The sequence below is a fragment of the Eurytemora carolleeae genome, unplaced genomic scaffold (assembly GCF_000591075.1).
Source record: "Eurytemora carolleeae unplaced genomic scaffold, Eaff_2.0 scaffold142, whole genome shotgun sequence".
In the NCBI taxonomy this organism is placed as follows: Eukaryota; Metazoa; Arthropoda; class Copepoda; order Calanoida; family Temoridae; genus Eurytemora; species Eurytemora carolleeae.
This window is the reverse complement of record NW_019396132.1, coordinates 483058-505213: the sequence shown is the minus strand read 5'-3', so window position 1 is coordinate 505213 and position 22156 is coordinate 483058. Positions and strand designations below refer to the sequence as shown.

Here is a 22156-nt window from a genome sequence, read left to right as displayed (position 1 = left end):
TATGATTTGATTATAAAATGATGCTGAGAATATTAAAAACGTACCTGGAGCAACCGTCCTATACTGTAGGACGGGAGGAGGTTTATGAGTTCAAAACTCAGGAGGTAAACTCCATGATCAAACATCATTGATCAAATAGAGCAAGCATTAATCTAGCATAAAAGTGAATATTTGTTTGTAATCTTTGTGTCAGAAACAATCTCAAGAACTGACGAGGGTCAAGCCAGACCGAAATATATTTTCAATAAATGTGGAACTAACATCTACTTTTTTTACTCTACAGAGGTTTGGTCCATCACCATCACCGAATTTTAAATGAATATTTACAATTTTTCCATATACATATTTTTCAAGAGAAACTATCGATGAAATCAATGGTATAATCGATTTTTTATTAATTATTTTTATCTTGAATTCTTTATTTTCTATCAATTTATTAGCAGATTTCTTAAAATTTCTGGAAATGTCGTTTTTGCAATGAAATTTAATTAAATCCAGGTCTGTTTCGAAAATACACTTAAAGAGAGTGTTTGCGAAAAATGGAAGGCGGTATTACGTATAGGCTAACTTCGATGGTCATCGCTATTAATCTTACTTCTATCGGTTGTACCTATAAGGAGAAAATAAATATTATAATTAGATAGTGTTGATCACCATCGAATTAAATGCAATCACTCTTGATCTCTTGTTCATAATCTATCAAAAATAGACTTCATGTAAATACTTTAAAACATATGTACAGAGCATCACGGCCATATCATATTAAATTATCTACAAGCTTTAACGCCAAAATACGCACATAATACTCAAAAAACCTATTATTTTCTGCATAACAAACTGTTATATAAACCTTTTAAGTTTTTTTTAAAAGATTCATTGTTTTTAAATTTTCTGATTAGTCCCTAAAATCACAATTTTGAGCTATATACGATCTAATAATATCTTGCCCAACAAAATTTAGAAAATAATAAATAAGAAAAATCTACATAAAAAAAATATCAGATTAAAATAAATTTAACTTAATTCTGATCACTTTCAATCCAGTGATTTATTTGAGACAATTTAAACTAAAATAATAATCATAAGATAGAACGATTCTACATTAGCTTAGTTTATAGGTCTAATATTCCCAATGAACTATAAATAAATTATATTTATCATTATTGAATTTAAGATTATATTGAAAGCAAAAATATTTTCAGCTGTTGGAGTTAACTAAAGATATGGTTCAACAGGAACTCCGAGATCTTGTGGAAACTGGGAAACTTGTGGTGGAAACTATCTGCCCTGTTAGGTATAAACAATCAGAACCAGAAAACTCTGAACTAGGAAGACGACTTTTAAACTCAAATTATCACTTTTGATAGCCCAATTAGCAGTAGACACAGCAACTGAGCAGTGTAAACAGACCCATTTCACTTATATAATGATTTGATAAGTATCTATTAAAACTATTTGCTTTGTAACAACATCAAATATACTTAAATATTGCTATAATGTCGTCTTCCTATTCAATTTTTTCGGGTTATCACTGTAATACAACCAATTATCAGGAGATTGATTGTCGTCTTCGTTCATTCAATTAATAAAAAATACAGCTAAGAAGGACTTTAAAATTTGTATGTTTACAGCTATAGATATCAGTTAAACCAATTACAACTACTATATCGACTATAGCTGAAAACATTATTATTAGTTTTATTATTATTATTAATGTTATTGTTGTAATCATTATTATCATTACTGTTAAAATAACTATAATTATTATAATTTTTGTTATCATCATTGCTATTATTATCATTATTATTACTATTGTTATTATTATTACTGTTATTATTATTATTATTTTTACTATTATTATTATTATTATTATTATCATTATTATTACTATTGTTATTATTATTACTGTTATTATTATTATTTTCATTATTATCATTGTTATTATCATCATTTTCATTATTATCATAATCATAAACATCACATCATCATCATCATCATCATCATCAATATCACCATTATCATCATCATCATCATCTTTTGTTTTAATTTTTATTCTTTTGAATAATTATAAGATATAAAGGTATGGAGGAGTGCTAGATTATCCTAAGCAAACTGTAGAGTCTGCCAACCTTATCTCAAGGAAGTGGGATATATGTCTGGCTAAACTAACCTATAACCAGGTCATTTTACAAGATCAGGGGGCAAACTTCAAAAGTTAAAGTCAGAGGTCACATATGTTTACAACCATAGCCTTTGATAAAAAAGTCAGAAATATTGAGAAATCTTATGTTCAAGAGGTCAAACACTAACTTTTACATTGTGAATTAGATATGAACCTCTTTAATTAACAACGATGTCTTTAATAAGTTTGAACTTTAACATCTATATAATAAAACAAGACATTCGTATATATATACATGTTCCCGGCTGGACCCAATGGGCTGGAATTTTTTTAAATTCAAACATTTTTTTCAAATGTTTTTTTGGTACTTGTTTCAAAAAAAGGTTCCATGTTTTTTTCTTCCACCGGCAACGCTGGGCCATTTATCTAGTTCCAAATAAAAAAGAAACTGTAATAAAAGCTGTATGGCCAATAACTAATTAATTTTAAAAACTTAAAAAGATTGTTGATATAATTCCATTTATTGAGTGGAATGTTCGATATTTTTCACATCATTGATCAGATTAAGATTCAAAAGTTACCGTTGTGAATCGGACAAGATGTTACTTGAAACTACAAGAACAGTCCCTTTAACTGAGAATTGTTTTCATTATCCATGTTTATTTTAGAAAACCAGGTTTGAGACCCAGTGGGAGGATATTATAATGATAGAACCTAGTTGTGTAGAAGATACGAAACCTGAAGATATTGTTGATATCGAGGACTTCTACAACTCAATCAGAGGTTGGGTTTTTTTTCAACACCAAAATTTAAAGGAACTGAGCCTTTGTCAGAAACTCAAATTTTTTTAATCCTGATGGTTTAAACCTTTAATATTTCAAACTTAGATTATTTTATTTAACAGAATTCATTGTATGAAACATCAAAGGTCTGCGATATTTTGTTGCAAGAGATATTGGGATCAACGCCTAAATTATTTCTTCAAAACCACAACTTTTAACCGTCTTTGTAAATTAATTAACATAAAAAAGCTTAATAAAAGGGTTGAAGAACTTCATAAGGTCTTATTTCTCAAAAATAATATTGCAAAGTGAGACAACAATTTTTAAATTGAAATCGAACCAGAAAGTGAAAAATCTTAGAAATTAAGGTTGATTGAATAAGGTGAATTTAAATTTTAAAAAATTTAGGAAATTTTTCAGAATCAGCTCAGATACTTCTGTTACATTTCGGTGAGATGACTGAGTATCTGGTTAGATCTGGAGATATGGAGAAACTAGGAGCTGTAGCAGGAGGGATAGCATTAGTCAGGTTATACAATTTAGTCTGGTTGATACTATGTTAGGATCATATTTAATAAAGTTGATGCTTTGGCAGGTTGATTTATTGATTGTTATCTTCTTTAGCTTGTTAATCCACATAGAAGTCGTTGTAGTTATTTTCTCACCTTCTCATTTTGTATCACCTTATCATTTTGTATCACATAGTATCTTCTTTATCTTTTCAGAAACACTTTTTAAAGGAATTGAGTTTTTGCAACAAACTTTCATTTTCTAACCCCAATATCTTTGCAAACTGATCGTGTAAACCTTTGATTTTTCAAACTTAGACTATTTGATCTAACAGAATTAATAGTTTAAAATATCAAAGGTCTAGGAAAACGGGTTGCAAAGTTATAGGAATTAGAAAATCTGAGTTTATGGCAAAAACTCAATTCCTTTGCTTGATTGAATTTCAAATTACTGTATCTAGAAAAATTTTGAAAAACAACATCTAATACTTTGAAATTTTCTGCAGAAATAAGTTGTGGTTCTATTGTGAAACCCTGGGGGTAGAGAGTAATTCCTGCTCCTTAAACGCATTATACAGGTAAATAAGGTTGGTAAGAAAAGGTTGGTAAGAGTTGATATCATTCTTTATGACAGATGCCCAGTCACCTGCTGGAGTCTATATTGTGTACCTAGGGAGATCGGTGACCTGCTGGAGTCTATATTGTGAACCTAAGGAGACCTGTACACAACTGGGGTCTATATTGTTTATATAGGGAGACCTGTGAACAACTGGAGTCTATATTGTGAACCTAGGGAGACCTGCTGGAGTCTATATTGTGTACCTAGGGAGACTTGGGACCTGCTGGAGTCTATACTGTAAACCTAAGGAGACCAGTGAACAACTGGAGTCTAAATTGTGTGTCTAGGGAGACCTGTGGCCTGCTGGAGTCTATATTGTGTACCTAGGGAGACCTGTGACCTGCTGGAGTCTATATTGTGTACCTAGGGAGACCTGTGACCTGCTGGAGTCTATATTGTGTACCTAGGGAGACCTGTGACCTACTGGAGTCTATATTGTGTACATAGGGAGACCTGTGACCTGCTGGAGTCCCTGAGTGAGCAGATGAACCTCTTCTACTCCTCCAACCTTGCAACTGTGATCCTTCAAGTAATCTTTAATACTCCTTCCTTGCACCTTTACCCGGAAACCCGTTTTTTTTATTTCGTGGATTTTGTCTAAATCAAGTAATTATGAATTTTAAAGCGACTTAATATTTTTCTTAGTTATAACAAAACTTATTTTTTTACAATGATTAGGACAGTGAGAGTCAGGACTGGGAGGACCCTCGTCCCTTTCATGAAGGAGAGAGAATATCCTACTGTATACAGATGTGGTCTTTTTACCTAGAGTCTACTAGGTAGGTGTATATCCTACTGTATACAGATGTGGTCTTTTTACCTAGAGTCTACTAGGTAGGTATATATCCTACTGTATACTGATGTGGTCTTTCTACCTAGAGTCTACTAGGTAGGTATATATCCTACTGTATACAGATGTGGTCTTTCTACCTAGAGTCAACTAGATAGGTATATATCCTACTGCATACAGATGTGGTCTTTCTACCTAGAGTCTACTAGGTAGGTATATATCCTACTGTATACAGATGTGGTCTTTCTATCTAGAGTCTACTAGGTAGTTATATATCCTACTGTATACAGATGTGGTCTTTCTACCTAGAGTCTACTAGGTAGGTGTATATCCTACTGTATACAGATGTGGTCTTTCTATCTAGAGTCTGCTAGGTAGGTATATATCCTACTGTATACAGATGTGGTCTTTTTACCTAGAGTCTACTAGGTAGATATATATCCTACTGTATACAGATGTGGTCCATCTATCTAGAGTCTACTAGGTAGTTATATATCCTACTGCATACAGATGTGGTCTTTCTACCTAGAGTCTACTAGGTAGGTATATATCCTACTGTATACAGATGTGGTCTTTCTATCTAGAGTCTACTAGGTAGTTATATATCCTACTGTATACAGATGTGGTCTTTCTACCTAGAGTCTACTAGGTAGGTGTATATCCTACTGTATACAGATGTGGTCTTTCTACCTNAAAATCTTTTACTTACTAGCCTGCCTTTAAAGGATTTGAGTTTTTGCCACAAATTCAAATTTTCTGATCCCTATATCTTTGCATTTTTATGGTGTAAACCTTTGTATTTTAAGGTCTACAACTTTGGGTTGCAAAGATACAAGGGATTAAAAAGCCAGAATTTGTGGCAAAAACTCAATTCCTTTGTAACACACTTTCTTAAAGATTTTAAAAACTTTCATTTACCCAGAATGTGACTGGTATTAAAACACAAATTTTACTTTATTTTAGCCTTCTTTTTTGACGATATGATGCACACTGGTTTATATCATATTCTTACTCTATAGGTTGGATCAGTACAGAGCTGATATTCTTTGTATCCTTCTCCGGGTTAAGGAACTACTCTACGCTTTGTCTCCAAACCACCTGGAGCTTTCTGAACCCAGCTCTCCTAAACTCTCTTTAATTCATACTAAAGTAATCTTTTATATTTTAATGCAAACTAATAATTTATCAAAGTGGAAGAACAAAAGCGGGTTTTGTCATTTTGATTATTTTTTTTTAGTGTGACTTGCTGGTTCAATGCTTGACAATGGTTACTGCTCCAGTCTCCGAGATGTCCAAGTATATTCCAAGTTCTGAGAATGAACACCAGAGTAAATATCAACCATGGATTCAGCTTATCCATCCACGCCTATACATGGATGAAGAAGAGAAAGGTTGGTTAAAACCCAACCCTTTCCCACGCATAGTATATATGTACGGAGAAAAAGATTTTTTAGTACTTATTATATCACATATACGTTCTTGGGAAATTTGAAAAAAAATGTATGATGTTTGTTTAGAAAAACTTATTCTTATATGTTTTCAGGACTAAGAGACCTGTATTTGACCTGTAGAATTGTATCGGAGAAACCCCAACCTTCATGGCCTCTCCTCATCCTTCTTTGTAACTCTAATCAGAGATATTTCTCCAGTCTTCTCTTTACACAGATGGGAGCTTTTGTTCCAACTGGAAAGGAGGTAGAGGTATCTTTATGGGAAGGAGGTAGAGATAACTTTATGAGAGGGGAGGTAGAGATAACTTTATGGGAAGGAGGTAGAGCTATCTTTATAGGAAGGAGGTAGAGATAACTTTATGGGAAGGAGGTACAGTTAACTTTATGGGAATGAAGTAGAGATAACTTTATGGAAAGGAGGTAGAGATGACTTAAATAGAAAGAAGGTTGAGATAACTTTATGGGAAGGAGTTAGAGATAACTTTATGGGCAGGAGGTAGGAATAACTTTATGGGAAAGAGGTAGACATAACTTTATGGGAAGGGTGCAGAGATAACTTTGTGGGAAGGATGTAAAGATAACTTTATGGGAGAGGAGGTAGAGATTACTTTATGGGAAGAAGGTAGAGATAAAATTAACGGAAAGCGGTAGAGATAACTTTATGTGAAAGAGGTAGAGATAACTTTATGGAAAAGAGGTAGAGATAACTCTATGGGAAATAGGTAAAGATAACTTTATGGGAAAGAGGTAGAGATAACTTTATGGGAAGGATGTAGAGATAACTCTATAGAAAATTGGTAGAGATAACTTTATAGGTAGAGATAACTTTATGGAAAGGAGTTAGAGATAACTTTATGGAAAGGAGTTAGAGATAACTTTATGGAAAGGAGGTAGAGATAACTTTATGGGAAGGAGGCAGGGATAACTTTATGGGAAAGAGGTAAAGATAACTTTATGGGTAGGGTGCAGAGATAACTTTGTGGGAAGGATGTAGAGATAACTTTATGGGAAGGAGGTAGAGATTACTTTATGGAAAGGAGGTAAAGATAAATTTATGGGAAATAGGTAAAGAAAACGTTATGAGAAAGAGGTAGAGATAACTCGATGGGAAAGAGAAAGATAAAACTACGGGAGTAGAAAGTGACGTAAATTGAAGAAGAAGGGGTTGTTGAGTTGAAGGCAGAGCATATTGACGACCTGAAAATTAGAAATTATTTCACTACAATCAAGTGTATCTCCGCTTACGATCTGTGAGTGCTAGGATAAAAAAGAATTAATCTTCTCATGATATTTCACGGCATTTTCTCCTCCGAGTAAAGGAGAAATGATTTTAAAATTTGACTGTTTTTGAAAATTGATGTTATTCTCGCGGTAAGAATTAAGTAAAGTTAAAAAATCTGTTAAGTTTGCCGGGTTGGGTTCGCGCTGTGGTCTCTCCGCGTGTACTCAGACTTGTATTGGAGCAGCGGAGTCAAACTGGCCAGAACTAGTTTTACAAGGTTAAAATTATAACAATTTTTTTAAAATTATAATTTTTCATTCCGGCGTCAACATGATTCTTTTTAATTGTTGAGTTTTCCAGGCGTACTCTGGTGTTTACTGTTTACTGATGAGAACAGTTATCAACCCATCACTAAGGTTTGAATTAAACACTCTTCTTTTTAACTTTTTTTACGAACTGATAGTTTTTTTTAGGCTTTTCAGTCTTTGCTGGAAAAATTAACACCTGAGAGCTGGGAAGCGTTGAACAGGTTTGAAAAAATCAGTTTAAACAATTATTATTTTTACCAATATATGAATATAAAGAAACATATTTCATGTTTTAGGAAGTCTATTGTTTTTTTTCAGGAATAATGTTTGGAATCAGATAAGACCAGTTTGGGTGTCAGCAGTTTCATCTCTTCTTCAACCCTTCCTCAGGTAAACTCCTTCACCGGAGTAAGTGTGTATTCGTCATACATGGAGTTATCATGTATCCTTCCTACCCGGCCAGAGTTTCATCTATCAATTCTTTACTGAAGAAGAGTAAGGATGTCCTACCCAAATCAATCATGTATCCGCTTTACCCAGAGAGTAATCATATATTCGTCCTACCCCGACAGCAATCATATATCCGTCCAACCCAGAAGAATAATCATATATCCGTTCTATCCAGAGAGTAATCTTATATCCGTCCTACCCAGAGAGTAATCACATATCCGTTCTATCCAGAGAGTAATCATATATCCTGTCTACCCAGAGAGTAATTTTATATCCGTTCGACCCAGAGAGAAATCATATATCCGTCCTACCCAGAGAGTAATCATATATCTGTCCTACCCAGAGAGTAATCATATATCCGTCCTACCCAGAGAGTAATCATATATCTGTCCTACCCAGAGAGTAATCATATATCCGTCCTACCCAAAGAGTAATCATATATCCGTCCTACCCAAAGAGTAATAAAATATAAAATATAAAGTATAATCCCTGCCCTGTCAACCCTGAAGAGAAACAGCATTTTAAAGAGAAGAAGTAGATGAACACAAATAAGAACCTTTGTAGAGTTTAAAAGGTTGTGAGAGTCCCTTGATAGAGTCTATGTGTCTGCAATTTTCAACGTCGGGTTGCAGATGTCCAAAAACAACTACTAAATCATTTCCAGATACGATTTTTTTACATGAATTGTTTTCTTTATAATTAATATTAGATAAATATGAATTCACCAGATTTTATTGCCATTATTGAGAGCTCTAGAATTTAAAATGTAAGTGGGAACCTTTTTTTATGTACCCCCTTTATTTGCTTTAAACCCGCATTATAGTACTCATCAGATTGCTTAAATACCGTCTATTTCACAATTTTATAGGTCTCACTGTACCCAGAGTAATCATGTCTTCTATCGTTTATCAAGTTCTATTTTTTATAGTTTTCATATATTTGTTCTACCCGGAGCAATTCTGTCACCTACCTGCTTTGAAAATTCACAGTCATATATTCGTTCTACCTAGAGCAATTATGTCACCTACCTGCTTTGAAAATTTAAGTCATATTTCGTTCTACCTAGAGCAATCATGTCACCTACCCTGCTTTGAAAATTGACAGTCATGTTTCGTTCTACCTAGAGCAATTATGTCACCTACCTGCTTTGAAAATTGACAGTCATCTTTTCGTTCTACCTAGAGCAATTATGTCACCTACCCTACTCAGAAAATTGACAGTCATATTTTCGTTCTACCTAGAGCAATCATGTCACCTACCCTACTTAGAAAATTGACAGTCATGTTTCGTTCTACCTAGAGCAATAATGTCACCTACCCTACTTAGAAAATTCACAGTCATGTTTTTGTTTTACCTAGAGTAATTATGAAACCTTTCAACGGAGTAATTATGAAACCTTTCAACGGAGTAATTATGAATCCCTTCAACGAAGCAATTCTGTTTCCTTCCTAACAAAGCAAGCAATGTGGATCATATATTTTGTTTCAGTCCTGCAGTCGAAGATATCATAAGAAGTATGGGAAATGGTATTTCGTCTAGTCTTAATAAAATACCCAAGGTACGTAATGATAATCTTAAACTTTATTTGATGTTAAATCAAGAGCAACTACAGGGTGTCCCACGAAACATGACAGTTGGTAAATAGTTTAAAGAAAATAATAATAAATATTTTATGGCATCCATATTATAGTAAAATTGATTTCTAAGTATTTGAGTAAAGTTTTTTTTTCAAACTAAATAAACTGCGAAAAGTCTTTAATATCTAATACATTATATGGAAGAAAACATTCAAAACTATTCAGCAACTGTCATGTTTCGTGGGACACCCTGTATCAGCGGCGCACGAGTTGGGGCACTTGGTGCACGTGCTTCATGAAATGATTATATATGATGTACGTGGGGTAAAAAAATGAAAAGTTTGACATTAAAAGGCAAGTTATTCATCCTTTATTAATATTTGAAAACCCTGGAGAAGTTTATTGCGCTTTGCGCAAACATATCTAATTTCTGTGAACAAAAATCAATTTGGTGATCACAAAAGAAACAAAAAACTTTTTCTCTATTTTTTAATTCTTTTTAACAAAAAATTTACAAACCTAACTCCTGCAGGAAATATTATTTTTGATGAATAAGGGGGGGTACTTGTTTCCTTGTTATTACTTCCTGCCCAAAAATTCAGCAAATAAAACCCAACAATTTTTTTTCTGCTCAGCGCAAACATATATATAATTTCTAGGGGGAAAAATATTGTTGAAAAGGGGAAAGATTTTTTATGAAAGGAACTGACTTTTTGCCACAAACTCAAATTTTCTAATCCCTATTTTTTCGAAAATTGATTCACAGTTTGAAATATCAAAGATCTATGATATTGGGTTGCAGATGTAGGGATTATAATTTTGAGTTTGTGACATGAACTCATTTCCTTAGCAACTATGATATTTAATTAACAAATTAAAAGCCTAAGTATAAAAGACATAATGTTCTTCAATAAAGATATAAAACTAATCAATACTTTTGCCAAAATAGAAGTTTTAAGGGGCACAAAATCTTCTAGGGGTACACAAAAAAAATCGGCGCGCTCACGAACGCAAAACGTGCTCCCCTTCTCTAAGGCTCTCGTTCGCCCTTGGCAACTACAGGGTGTCCCAATAAACATGGGAATTCAGTGACGACTTTTATATCGTCTTCGATCCATGCGGCATTTTCTCATACACACAATTATTGCAGTATTCCAGCTTAAACATACAACATCTAAAACGTCTGGTCTTGAGATTTTCAAAATGTGGTCAACCATTTTTGTATCTTCAAAATTGACAGATATGGCAAAATTTGTAAAAATTTCAATTTGTTTCATAAATCAAAATTGTCCTAATATCTCATATCTTCGTTAATTTTTAAGACACGAGGAAGGTAGACTACTTTATGAAAAACTCATCAGACCTGCAGTCTCGTTTTTTTTAGTTTTTTTCTCCATACACCAAATATCAGAAATCATAGACGACTTGAAAGTCGTATCTCAATTCCCATGTTTATTGGGACACCCTGTCTATAAAACTATATGAAAATGTTAATAATAATCACTATTGTAGGCCCGGGGGCTTCTTATCAAATCCTTGATTAGTCTTGAAGAATCTATTCCTGTCAGTTTGGTTGGATTCCTATTCTCCATTGAGGTAATTATACAGGGCTAACCACAAAGGATGAGACTAAATACGACCAAAAATTCTTATGTCTGCCTTGAATATTATTTTTCTATTTAAATATTAGACAAAGGAAAAAGTTTACAGATGCATCGAATCATAAACACTAAAAATGTTGTACAGTTGTTTCTGAAGTCTTCATTTTTGGGGGTAAACCTGTATAATTAGATTTGTATTATGAAAAAAAGACGGCATTTAAACTCTTGTTCAGGAGTTCTCCCCTTCCAATTGTACTCCTTTGTGTGGATCCATCGTTCTGCACTTCATCTTCACATCAATATATACTACTATAAATACACTTATACATCTATACAGGTACAGGTACAGGTACAGGTACAGGTACAGGTACAGGTACAGGTACAGGTACAGGTACAGGTACAGGTACTTGGTACAGGTAAAGGTACAGGTACAGGTACAGGTACACTGTGCAGGTACAGGAACATGGATACACCGAAATAATTCATAAACTTCTTCTTGACAATTTTTCAATGGTTTTTGTACTATTATACCTTTGAATCTCAGTAATTCTAAAAAGATGTATAGCCATGAAATATGCGGTGACAGTTTTAAAGAGCTTCATATGATTATTTAATTAAAAAACTAAATATCTGCAGAATTACATTATTAGTAGGTTTAGAAAACGAAATTTTATAAATTCTCTCGATGTCTCCGAAGTTTTTGGTTAAACTGTAAAAACCCACATTTAGGAATCAAGGCATAGAGGAGGGAAAGCTTGAATTTCTTCAAGGCTTGAATGAGAATATTTGTTGTTTAAACTCCACCCCGGAGTTAGAACAGTTGTTGAACTCTATGAAAAGTCGTCTTCTCTCTGGAGACTCGAAAGATGATGATTCCGACAGTGGAACTGGGTTATCTGATGTAGAGGAAACCTTCTCCGATGAAATGCTTCTAATCAAGGAAGAAACTAAACTAAGTCTTTTTATCATACTTTTTTTAAAGTGTCAATCTTTTTTATTTGTTTAAATGAGTATGTTTGAGACTTGAGTAAGACTTTACTTTAAGAATGGACTGGCTATTTATGGCAGTTGAACTGAGAGTATTATAGAATAAATCAGGAATTATTCTATACCCATGATACGTTTTTACGTTCTATCATTGAAAATACAATGCAATTATAAGCCGTAAAACGTTTATAGGTACAAAATTAATCCTGATATTTAATGTTTTAAGACTGCACTCTCAGTTCAACTGCAGTACCTAGCCGGTCACTCCCTATACGGTTCTGTTTATTTCGTTGGAATGTTAAGTTTAAAGTTTGTTTCTCTAGTATGAATGTGTAGCAGCAGAGATACTTCAGGAGAGGTCGTCTTTACTTCCATTAACCGCCCTTTACAGGTATTTACACTTAAAGGGACAGTCAGCGTAATTTTAAGTGACCCTCCGTGCCAAGATGTCAATATCCGGTTTAAAATGGTAGAATTCTAACTTTAATCGGATCAAAAATGTGGAAGAGTCTGTGTTTTCCTAACTTGAAAAGTGTTTAAAGTAAACAGTTTAAAGAAACAAATCTAATATATACTTAATCAGCTAGACAAAGCGTTTAAGGCAAGTTTAAGGTTACAGTTGGAAGTCGAGCATCACGCTTACAGCCCCTTTAAATAGTTTATTAGGGCATTTTATCTCGTTTTTCTTAAAATTACTCATTTCCTTTTCTGGCTAGATTTTTCATTGGTATATACATTTGATATTACCGTTGTTGATTTCATCTTATGATTGTTTGAATTAAGAATTTTTGGTTCATTATAAGGTTATTAGTTGATAAAATATTAAGGTTTGTGTGCTATAACAGTACCTGGATTAACTGGAACCTAGGGTTTCAAGAATCTGAGAGTTCTCCACCCAAGATGAAACCCTGGAACAGTTCTCCTCAACCAGACCGTTCTCCTCTGCACATGATCAACTTTGTTGGTAATTCTTTCTTCTCTTTGATGTCAGGGTTAAAGAGATAATTAGAACTTATCCATGTTTAAGTAACCATACCAGATTATCCATGTTTAAGTAACCATACCAGATTATCCATGTTTAAGTAACCATACCAGATTATCCATGTTTAAGTAACCATACCAGATTATCCATGTTTAAGTAACCATACCAGATTATCCATGTTTAAGTAACCATACCAGATTATCCATGTTTAAGTAACCATACCAGATTATCCATGTTTAAGTAACCATACCAGANCCCCCCCACATTAATTAGACCATTTTCCGTCTAGTGCACTTTGCAACTTTAAGTGTACACCTCAAACCGGCGCTCTATGGAAATCGGCCGATGAAATAAAAAAAAATCCTAACTGGCTGTTGATGGACATTACTCGTGAGGGTCTTTTTTTAATCCGTCTTAACTGAAACCACCTTTAAAATCACAAATAAAAAAAAATATTTTAAAAAGCCAATAAAAAGTAAGAAAGTCACACCATAGACTTGTGGGAAATATTTTTTTTTTTTAAATGTTAGCAAATATTTGAGTAAGATGATATTTTTGAAGGATCAAATGAAATCAGTGGACTAATAAACCTGCGGGTTCCCTGGAATGACTGGATCACTTCTTGTTTGTCAACAAGAAAACCGGTTCATGTCAACCTATTCTCACTCAGGTAAAAAAAAACTAACTTTTGGTACAACAAGAATAAAAAAATGAAAAAACAAAATAGATAAGACAGAGATACATGTAACATTAGGTTTCTTAAACTCAATGTCTTGTCATACTCTTCTTTTTGATGTAATGCACAATAATAATATTACGAAGTGATGAGTTATAATTGTTTTTTAATCCAAAATATGCTTTGCTTCTTTTATGTTTTCAATTTTCAAAATACCCCCTGTTCAGTAATATTTAGAATAATAAAGCTTCACCATCATTTGTAAAACTAATAAGAAGTAAAATCTTTCATTTAATCTAAAACCATTGTCAATAATTTTTTAACTGAAATGAAAGATGAATATTTTGTATGATCAGCTAAAAAGAAGATACAACACCTAACTAGAAACATTCACTGCTCTTTTAAAAATTCAAAAATAAATATTAAAAAATGTTTAAGATTAATTTCGAAATCGTCTCTTAATTCTCATGTGTTTTGAGACACTGTGCATAAAATTTAGAATCTATGTGGATTCTGCCGTATACATTTTTAATACATTTTTTTATCTTAATTTTTGATATTTTCAGGCCTGCATTCTTCCCATCAGAGAGGGAGTTTCTTCATCCAGACGAGGTTCAAGAACAGGATAGGATCAAGGAGATATTGGAGAACATGTAGAGGATCAAGAACAGGATAGGATCAAGGAGATATTGGAGAATATGTAGAGGATCAAGAACAGGATAGGATCAAGGAGATATTGGAGAATATGTAGAGGATCAAGAACAGGATAGAATCAAGGAGATATTGGAGAACATGTAGAGGGTCAAGAACAGGATAGGATCAAGGAAATATTGGAGAATATGTAGAGGATCAAGAACAGGATATTATCGAGGAGACATTGGAGAATATGTAGAGGTTCAAGAACAGGATAGGATCAAGGAGATATTTAAGAACATGTAGAGGTTCAAGAATAGGATAGGATCAAGGAGATATTGGAGAATATGTAGAGGATCAAGAACAGGATAGAATCAAGGAGATATTGGAGAACATGTAGAGGATCAAGAATAGGATAGGATCAAGGATATATTAGAGAATATGTAGAGGATCAATTATAGGATAGGATTAAGTTTATAATGGAGAATATGTAGAGGATCAAGAACAGGATAGGATCAATGTTTNCCCTCTCTACTCCTCCTTTTCACCCAGCTTGTCTCTTTTCATGTTTCTCTAGTCTCCACCCCCTCTTTGAAACTGTGGCATTAAATAGGTATTTTCTCGGTATTTGAGCTCATAATGTCAAACAAAGTGAGAAATAGCTGGAATGAGTCTGTGAGGGCAGGGAAGGGGGTGGGGGGGGGAGGTCAGTTTAAAATTTAAACAATCTAAGTAGATGGGACAGGTGCTCTGCAATGCTTAAACGCCGGATGGACTGCAGGTTTAGATTTTGAGCAGGTTCAGCTCTGGCTAAGGTCAATAGCCAGAGCAGGTTCAAATATTAAGAGCTTAATAAAGTTCAACCCAAGAGCAGGTTGAGAAATTGAAAAAGCGACTCAGACAGGGGGTATAAAAGCAGAGCTTTAAGCCTAAAGTAAGGCGCATGTATTAGTTAGAAAAGTCAAAAAATTTGAACAGCCTCAGACCAATAGTATTTGAGTTATCGCAAAAAAAAACGACAGGGAGAGGGGGGGGGGTCACGGTGACCCCCTCAGTCGGAATAGGCTCTCCAACAGGTTTAATAAAGGATCTATACCAATTCAGACCTGAAGACAAATTGAATAGAGAATTATTTGAGTTTGAGTAGGCTTAGACATGTAGCAGATCAAAAGATTGAGAAAGTTTATACAAGGAACAGATTCAAAGATTTAGAAACTTTAGACAAGGAATAGATTCAAAGATTGAGCAAGTTTAGACAAGGAATAGATTCAAAGATTTGAGAAAGTTTATACAAGGAACAGATTCAAAGATTGAGAAAGTTTAGACAAGGAATAGATTCAAAGATTTGAGAAAGTTTATACAAGGAACAGATTCAAAGATTTAGAAACTTTAGACAAGGAATAGATTCAAAGATTGAGCAAGTTTAGACAAGGAATAGATTCAAAGATTTGAGAAAGTTTATACAAGGAACAGATTCAAAGATTGAGAAAGTTTAGACAAGGAATAGATTCAAAGATTTGAGAAAGTTTATACAAGGAACAGATTCAAAGATTTAGAAACTTTAGACAAGGAATAGATTCAAAGATTGAGCAAGTTTAGACAAGGAATAGATTCAAAGATTTGAGAAAGTTTATACAAGGAACAGATTCAAAGATTTGAGAAAGTTTAGACAAGGAATAGATTCAAAGATTGGAGAAAGTTTATACAAGGAACAGATTCAAAGATTTGAGAAAGTTTAGATAAGGAACAGATTCAAAGATGGAGCAGGTTTAGACAAGGAACAGATTCATAGATTTGAGAAAGTTTAGACAAGGAATAGATTCATAGATTAAGAAAGTTTATACAAGGAACAGATTCAAAGATTAAGAAAGTTTAGACAAGGAATAGATTCAAAGATTTGAGAAAGTTCGACAAGGAGCTGATTCAAAGATTTAGATGGTTTAGACAAGGAACAGATTCAAAGATTTGAGAAAGTTTAGACAGGGAACAAATCAAAAATTGAGAAAGTTTGACAAGAAGCCGATTCCAAGATTAAGAAGGTTTAGACAAGAAACAGATTTAAAAATAAGAAAGTTTAGACAAGGAACAGATTCAAAGATTGAGAAGGTTTAGACAAGGAACAAAGAAAATGAGTTTTTGCCACTAACTCTAATTTTGTAATCATTATACCTTTGCAACCCGATATCGCAGACCTTAAAAATTTCAAACTATGAATAATGTTTGATGAAATAGCCTAAGTATGAAATATCAAAAGTTAACACCATCAGATTGCAAAGATATAGAGATTAAAAAATTTAAGTTTGTGGCAATAACTCAATTCCTTTGGTTTGGTCCTAGTACAGGCTCATTGCTAGAGACAAGTTAAACCCTGGAGCTAGGTTAAGACTGCAGTGAGGTTAACCCTAGAGCAGTTGCTGGGGTATCAAGTAAATCTAGTTTGGTTTCAGAGCTTAAGCATGTGCACTTGAATGTTTTTAACCATGGTGAAAATTTTAATTTTAGAAGGTAGACTTTTACAGGGAAAACTTAGCGACTTTAATAGAGAAAGTTTAGTTTTTTACAACTCTACTCTTAAACTTTTTTATGTTGTCCCTGCAAAGATTAAATTGACAAAGGATTACTATAAAGTCGTTTTATTGATTAAAAATAATCACAAGATCGAAATAAAAAGTAAAACATGAGAATTCTTTGTTCACAGCACAAATATATAATTTATCCAGGTTCAGTAAGATTACGAAGAGTGGTAGTTGCACTGTTGACGGGAAACCTTACTACACTGTCTCTCAGATACAGTCCTACATTCTTGTTCAGTTCTATATTCAGTTCTCTGCCTTGGAACATCTCGACAATCTTGGCGGGATACGTTCTTACACTCCTCCCGGGGTACCTGGAGTAAACATATTAGATTATATCAACAATCCTGACGGGATACGTTCTTACACTACTCCCGGGGTACGGAGAAAACATATTAAAACAAACAAAAACCATATCTAATTGTGCAAACCTATGGTATTTCAAATTTATATTTTTCTAACAAAATTAAACAACGTTGCAAAGAAACAGTATGATCAAAAAACTCTGAAATAGGAAGAACTTCTATTAGAACCAAGTGAAAAAGACTATTAGAACTAAGCGAAGAAGACTATTAGAACAAAGGTATCACTTAAATTCCACATGAGCTTGAGTCAAGTTGTATCTAGTAAGACTATTTGATTTATAACATCAAACACAATTAAGTATTGCTGTAATGTCGTCTTCATATTCCATGTTTTTCAGGTTATCACTGTATATTGTATAAAGATGTGAAAACTAGAGTACGATGAGAGTATTCAGTTCCTTTAATTACCTGTTTAGAAACAGAATCAGTGACTGTACTGCAGACCTGCTTGGGCACAGAGTTACAGACATTATCTTGTACTGTACTGCAGGACTGCTCCGATACATAGTTGGTAATGTCCTTGTACTCAGTAGTACACGCTTGTCTAGTTTCTGTGTGACACTTCTGTCTCGGAACTAACTCACACTTTTGTCTGAACAAAAACAATGTTCAAAAATAAATTAAAGATAAAAATTTGACTAAACACAAAGTCAAAATAACCTGTTGATTGGATTGCATTCTTGTCTTTGAACTTGCTTGCAAACCTGGTTTGGAACTTGCTGACAAACCTAGAAAATATATTTTTAAAAGTAATTTTTCTTTTTACTTAAAGGGAGTGATTAGCTAGACATGGCAGTTGAGCTGAAAGTACATTCTTGTAGAGAACAACCTTAGGATTCATTTTTGCGGGTGTACAATTTTTCAATAAGAGCGTAAAGTAGTTATACTAATTCACCAGTTGTTTCGGTCAGCAGAATAAACGTTTTATCAAAAATTCTTAAATAACATGGACAACTGCAGTGAAATATTATAAAAGTATAACTTTTATACCTGCTTGGGTTTAGAGTAACACTTTTGTTTTGGGACGAGAGTTGACACCTGTTGTTGTTCGTCCCTACACTGGTTTCTAGGTACTGGACGACACACAGGACGAGTAATTGTACTACACTCCTCAGCACTCTCTGTAGTAGTGTAGGATCTTGGTACTTGTCTACACTCCTGCCGAGGGACTTGGTTACACTCCTCACGGGGAACCTGGAGAACAATGTAAAAAATATCTGGGGACGGGAAGCGAAGTTTCAAGCGACCCTCCATGCAACGGTTTCATAAAATCTGATGAATAAATGTTTGGTTTAGATAATTTGTTTCTTTTAAGCAAGAAATGCGCGAGAAATAAAATCATGGAGATCTAATTCATGCTTAATCAGATAAAGCTATTAATGGCACCGTTGTAAGTCAGGCATTGTCATCTATTCATGAAGAGTTACTTGAAATAACACTAACAGTCACTTAGAAAATAAAATCTTGAGAAACGTACCTGAACGCAGTTTTGTCTTTGAACATCTTTGCACTCCTGTCTTGGGACTTCACGGCATACTTCACGGGGCTCGTCCCAACATTTCTCACTTAACACAGAAATAAACTTTAACCCTATTCCAGTACAATTTTGTTCATGACTCCAATCTGATCTGAGGATGTTAAATATTTTTGGGTTTCTGATTAAAGCTGTATTTCTTAAGTCCTAAGACAATGCCTTATATGTCCTAAACAATATTGAAATATTCTTACATAGCCTACGACAACAGGAAGAAGCCAATCCCATAAAAATTAAATGTGTAACCTTTAGAGCTTTCCAAAAATGGATGGAATGTTTTAGTATTACAATAAATAGAACGAGGGTGGGGGTGATTTCTAATATCCCCAGTTTTTTGGGGGGGCAGAGGAGATTTGGGTAGAAACTCTAAAAATCTACTAACCTTGGAACCTGCTCGCAAACCTCTCTTGGTTCATCCCAGCACTTCTGTACTCCCTTGACACTGGTGCACTCCTGGACCGTTGTAGTTCTGCATTCCTTCTTATACACAGTAGAACACTGGCGATCAGTCACCATAGAGCACTGGCGGTCAGTTACAGTCTTACATTGCTGGTCGGTAACAGTAGAGCAGGATTCTTCCTGTTTAGTACTACACTGCTGATCATATACTGTGGAACACTCTTCAACCTGCTTGGTTTTAGTGACAGGTTTCTGAACCTGCTGACACACTTGCTCAGGAGCATCATGGCATTCTTCTACAGGGACCAGAGCACACTTCTGCCGGGTTACAAGTTCTACCTGGGTTTCTGTTACAGTGTCACAAACCTGCTCCTGGACGGTGTCACACTTCTCCGAGTATTCAGTTCGGCACTCCTGATCATACTTTGTATCACAATCCTGTTCAACGATATTCTTGCATTCCTGCTCTTGGACAGTAGAGCACTTCTCTTCAGGAACAGACTTGCACTTCTGCTCTGGGACTGATTTGATCTGAGGAACCTGGATACTCTTACACTTCTCCCGGGGTACCTGATTACACTCCTGCATACTCACGGTGTTGCACACTTCTCTAGGTACCTGGTCAACCTTAGTGTCGTACACAGTATTGCACTGCTTGTCTAATACCGTATTGCATTGTTGTTCAGTTGTTGTTGTTGTGAACGGTTTCTGAACAGATGTGCATTGTTGACGAGGTTCATCCCAACATTTTTCCTCCCAGATGGTTTGACAAGACGGTACTCCACCGTACACCAGGGCAGTACACAACATCAACACAATACACTATACAATATTTTCATTAATAAAAATAATCCCAAGGGACAGAACCCCAAAAGCTCGTTACTGTTACAGTTTAACTAAGAAGGCTTCCTTATAATTATCAGGGTTCCTGGTACTGCATCTTATTATCATGTGTGCAAGAGCTACAATTATCACTAACTTTCACGTAAATTGATTAATAACATCTGAATTTTAATTTCAATGTAAACAAAAAAGCGAATCTGTAAAAAACACTGAGGAGTCGAGATCACTAACATGAAACTATTTAGATAGGCGTTTTCAATACATTTCTTGTTCACATTAATCTTTTAAAAGAGGAGTTATGATTGCGAATATTTCAGATTGCAATCTTCTGTATAATTCAATTTTGTTCGACTTGAGATGCAATTATTCATTAAACATTTGTTTCGTAATACTATATTCTATAATATCACTCAAGTACAAGGCACCATGCGCAAAGAAATATAAAATGCTAAACTGCTAGAATGCACCTTTTTTTAATCAACACCAAATTAGTCCTTGGAAGTTTTATTACAGTCCAGAGCCCGTTCTCTTCATCATAATGTATAAACAGTGTTAGTGTTGTACGCATACTTTGGGGGGACGATACTTTGGGCGCTAGATGTCTCACGCAAAATTCTTATCCGATAGTTAGTTCATACGAGAGACATCCCACGGCCATAACTAGCCAACCTTGCCATAAATAGTCCTGCAGCCGAAAATATTAGATCTAAGAAACGAGAGTCTAGTGGACGACCGGTGTTGAAACCTAGTCGGCGTAAGCAATCTATTGAAGGGTTGGGACGGGATGATTCTGATACGGAGAATATCTCCAACCCACGGCCAAACTATCGTCCCCTAAAGAACGTGACAACACGACCACTGTTTATACATTTTTAGTGCGAGAACTGGCTCATACAATGCTTAAAACCAATATTGAAATTAATTATTAAATAAACGAACATCTTCTGTAATAAGCAAATATTTGCTAAGCCCTTACTTTAAAAGGTTGTCCTAAGAAAAACTAAATTTGATTTAACCAAAGATCAACAACATAGCTTAACTATTCAAATCAATAAAAAATGATTTAATGATAGAAATTTGCACGATCTCAAATATGTAGAAAGACCTCAGACCTTAAGATTTATTTAGATCGAATTCCTAGGTTGCAGACAAATAAATTAAATAGAGAACTAGCACAAGTATCAGAGTTCTTATCACAAACTCTGATATCATAATTCCTATATCTTAGCAACCCAATGTAATATAGAGATATATCACACTAGGAATTAAGTTACCCTAAATAGTCTAAATTAAAAATATAAAAGCTGAGAATATGTACGTCCATGGAAAACACTCACTTGAAATAATTAAGGAGTTATGCGATTCAGAGAGGAGACGAATCATCCTAAAGCTGGATTTAAATACGTCACCTTAATCATGTTGAGAACTGATCTGTCAGGATTGAACTGATGAATAAAAATCATCAAAACCTATTTATATCCAGTGCAGTACACATGGATTATGCTTGCAGTACGATAGGTGTTTTTACATTTACATCGACAGTTTGAACTTTATTTGTTTACATTCCTCCCAAACTGCAGTACGCTATATGCTGTTAATGTTTTCTTTACTCCGCTTAAACTTACCAAGGTTATAATGCAAGGAAAGTTAATTGCAGTTGCGTTTACTCTGCGTACATATTGAAACCAGTTCTCTTTGGGCAGAATTTGTAAACAAGAATAGATGCATCAGTG

The 22156-nt window shown here is 34.3% G+C and overlaps 3 protein-coding genes across 3 annotated transcripts; 2 read left to right on the top strand and 1 right to left on the bottom strand.

The window, feature by feature from the left end:
• LOC111695893 (uncharacterized protein KIAA0825 homolog) lies at positions 1-4815 on the top strand. Its single transcript, XM_023465360.1, has 8 exons — positions 1-104; positions 1203-1294; positions 2081-2180; positions 2791-2905; positions 3325-3433; positions 3920-3991; positions 4480-4561; positions 4711-4815. The coding sequence occupies exons 1-8, from the start codon at positions 18-20 to the stop codon at positions 4813-4815; spliced, it is 762 nt and encodes a 253-aa protein (XP_023321128.1). The 5' UTR covers positions 1-17.
• A 1025-nt stretch (positions 4816-5840) lies between these two features.
• On the top strand, positions 5841-15226 carry LOC111695881 (uncharacterized). The gene is made up of 15 exons (XM_023465347.1): positions 5841-5971; positions 6060-6213; positions 6366-6517; positions 7679-7772; positions 7856-7911; positions 7969-8024; positions 8122-8193; positions 9742-9811; positions 11343-11426; positions 11665-11768; positions 12161-12371; positions 12742-12809; positions 13246-13382; positions 13962-14070; positions 14643-15226. Exons 2-15 carry the CDS (start codon positions 6087-6089, stop codon positions 14731-14733), a joined length of 1431 nt encoding a protein of 476 aa, XP_023321115.1. The 5' UTR covers positions 5841-5971; positions 6060-6086; the 3' UTR covers positions 14734-15226.
• A 2100-nt stretch (positions 15227-17326) lies between these two features.
• On the bottom strand, positions 17327-21936 carry LOC111695911 (axoneme-associated protein mst101(2)). The gene is made up of 7 exons (XM_023465383.1): positions 21833-21936; positions 19564-20402; positions 19125-19212; positions 18638-18841; positions 18308-18375; positions 18056-18239; positions 17327-17596 (listed from the first exon to the last, which is right to left on the bottom strand). Exons 1-7 carry the CDS (start codon positions 21884-21886, stop codon positions 17441-17443), a joined length of 1593 nt encoding a protein of 530 aa, XP_023321151.1. The 5' UTR covers positions 21887-21936; the 3' UTR covers positions 17327-17440.
• Between the last annotated feature and the right edge of the window lie 220 nt (positions 21937-22156).

Excerpts from the sequence above, each read along its gene's own strand:
- LOC111695881 (XM_023465347.1), top strand. The coding sequence starts at position 6,087 with ATGGTTACTGCTCCAGTCTCCGAGATGTCCAAGTATATTCCAAGTTCT. Across the intron at positions 6,214-6,365 it reads CATGGATGAAGAAGAGAAAG|GACTAAGAGACCTGTATTTG; the intron begins GTTGGTTAAAAC and ends ATATGTTTTCAG. Across the intron at positions 7,773-7,855 it reads GCCAGAACTAGTTTTACAAG|GCGTACTCTGGTGTTTACTG; the intron begins GTTAAAATTATA and ends TGAGTTTTCCAG.
- LOC111695893 (XM_023465360.1), top strand. The coding sequence starts at position 18 with ATGATGCTGAGAATATTAAAAACGTACCTGGAGCAACCGTCCTATACT. Across the intron at positions 2,181-2,790 it reads CTAAACTAACCTATAACCAG|AAAACCAGGTTTGAGACCCA; the intron begins GTCATTTTACAA and ends TGTTTATTTTAG. Across the intron at positions 3,434-3,919 it reads GGAGGGATAGCATTAGTCAG|AAATAAGTTGTGGTTCTATT; the intron begins GTTATACAATTT and ends AATTTTCTGCAG.
- LOC111695911 (XM_023465383.1), bottom strand. The coding sequence starts at position 21,886 with ATGATTTTTATTCATCAGTTCAATCCTGACAGATCAGTTCTCAACATG. Across the intron at positions 19,213-19,563 it reads GTTTGCGAGCAGGTTCCAAG|TGAGAAATGTTGGGACGAGC; the intron begins GTTAGTAGATTT and ends TTCTGTGTTAAG. Across the intron at positions 18,240-18,307 it reads GAATGCAATCCAATCAACAG|ACAAAAGTGTGAGTTAGTTC; the intron begins GTTATTTTGACT and ends GTTTTTGTTCAG.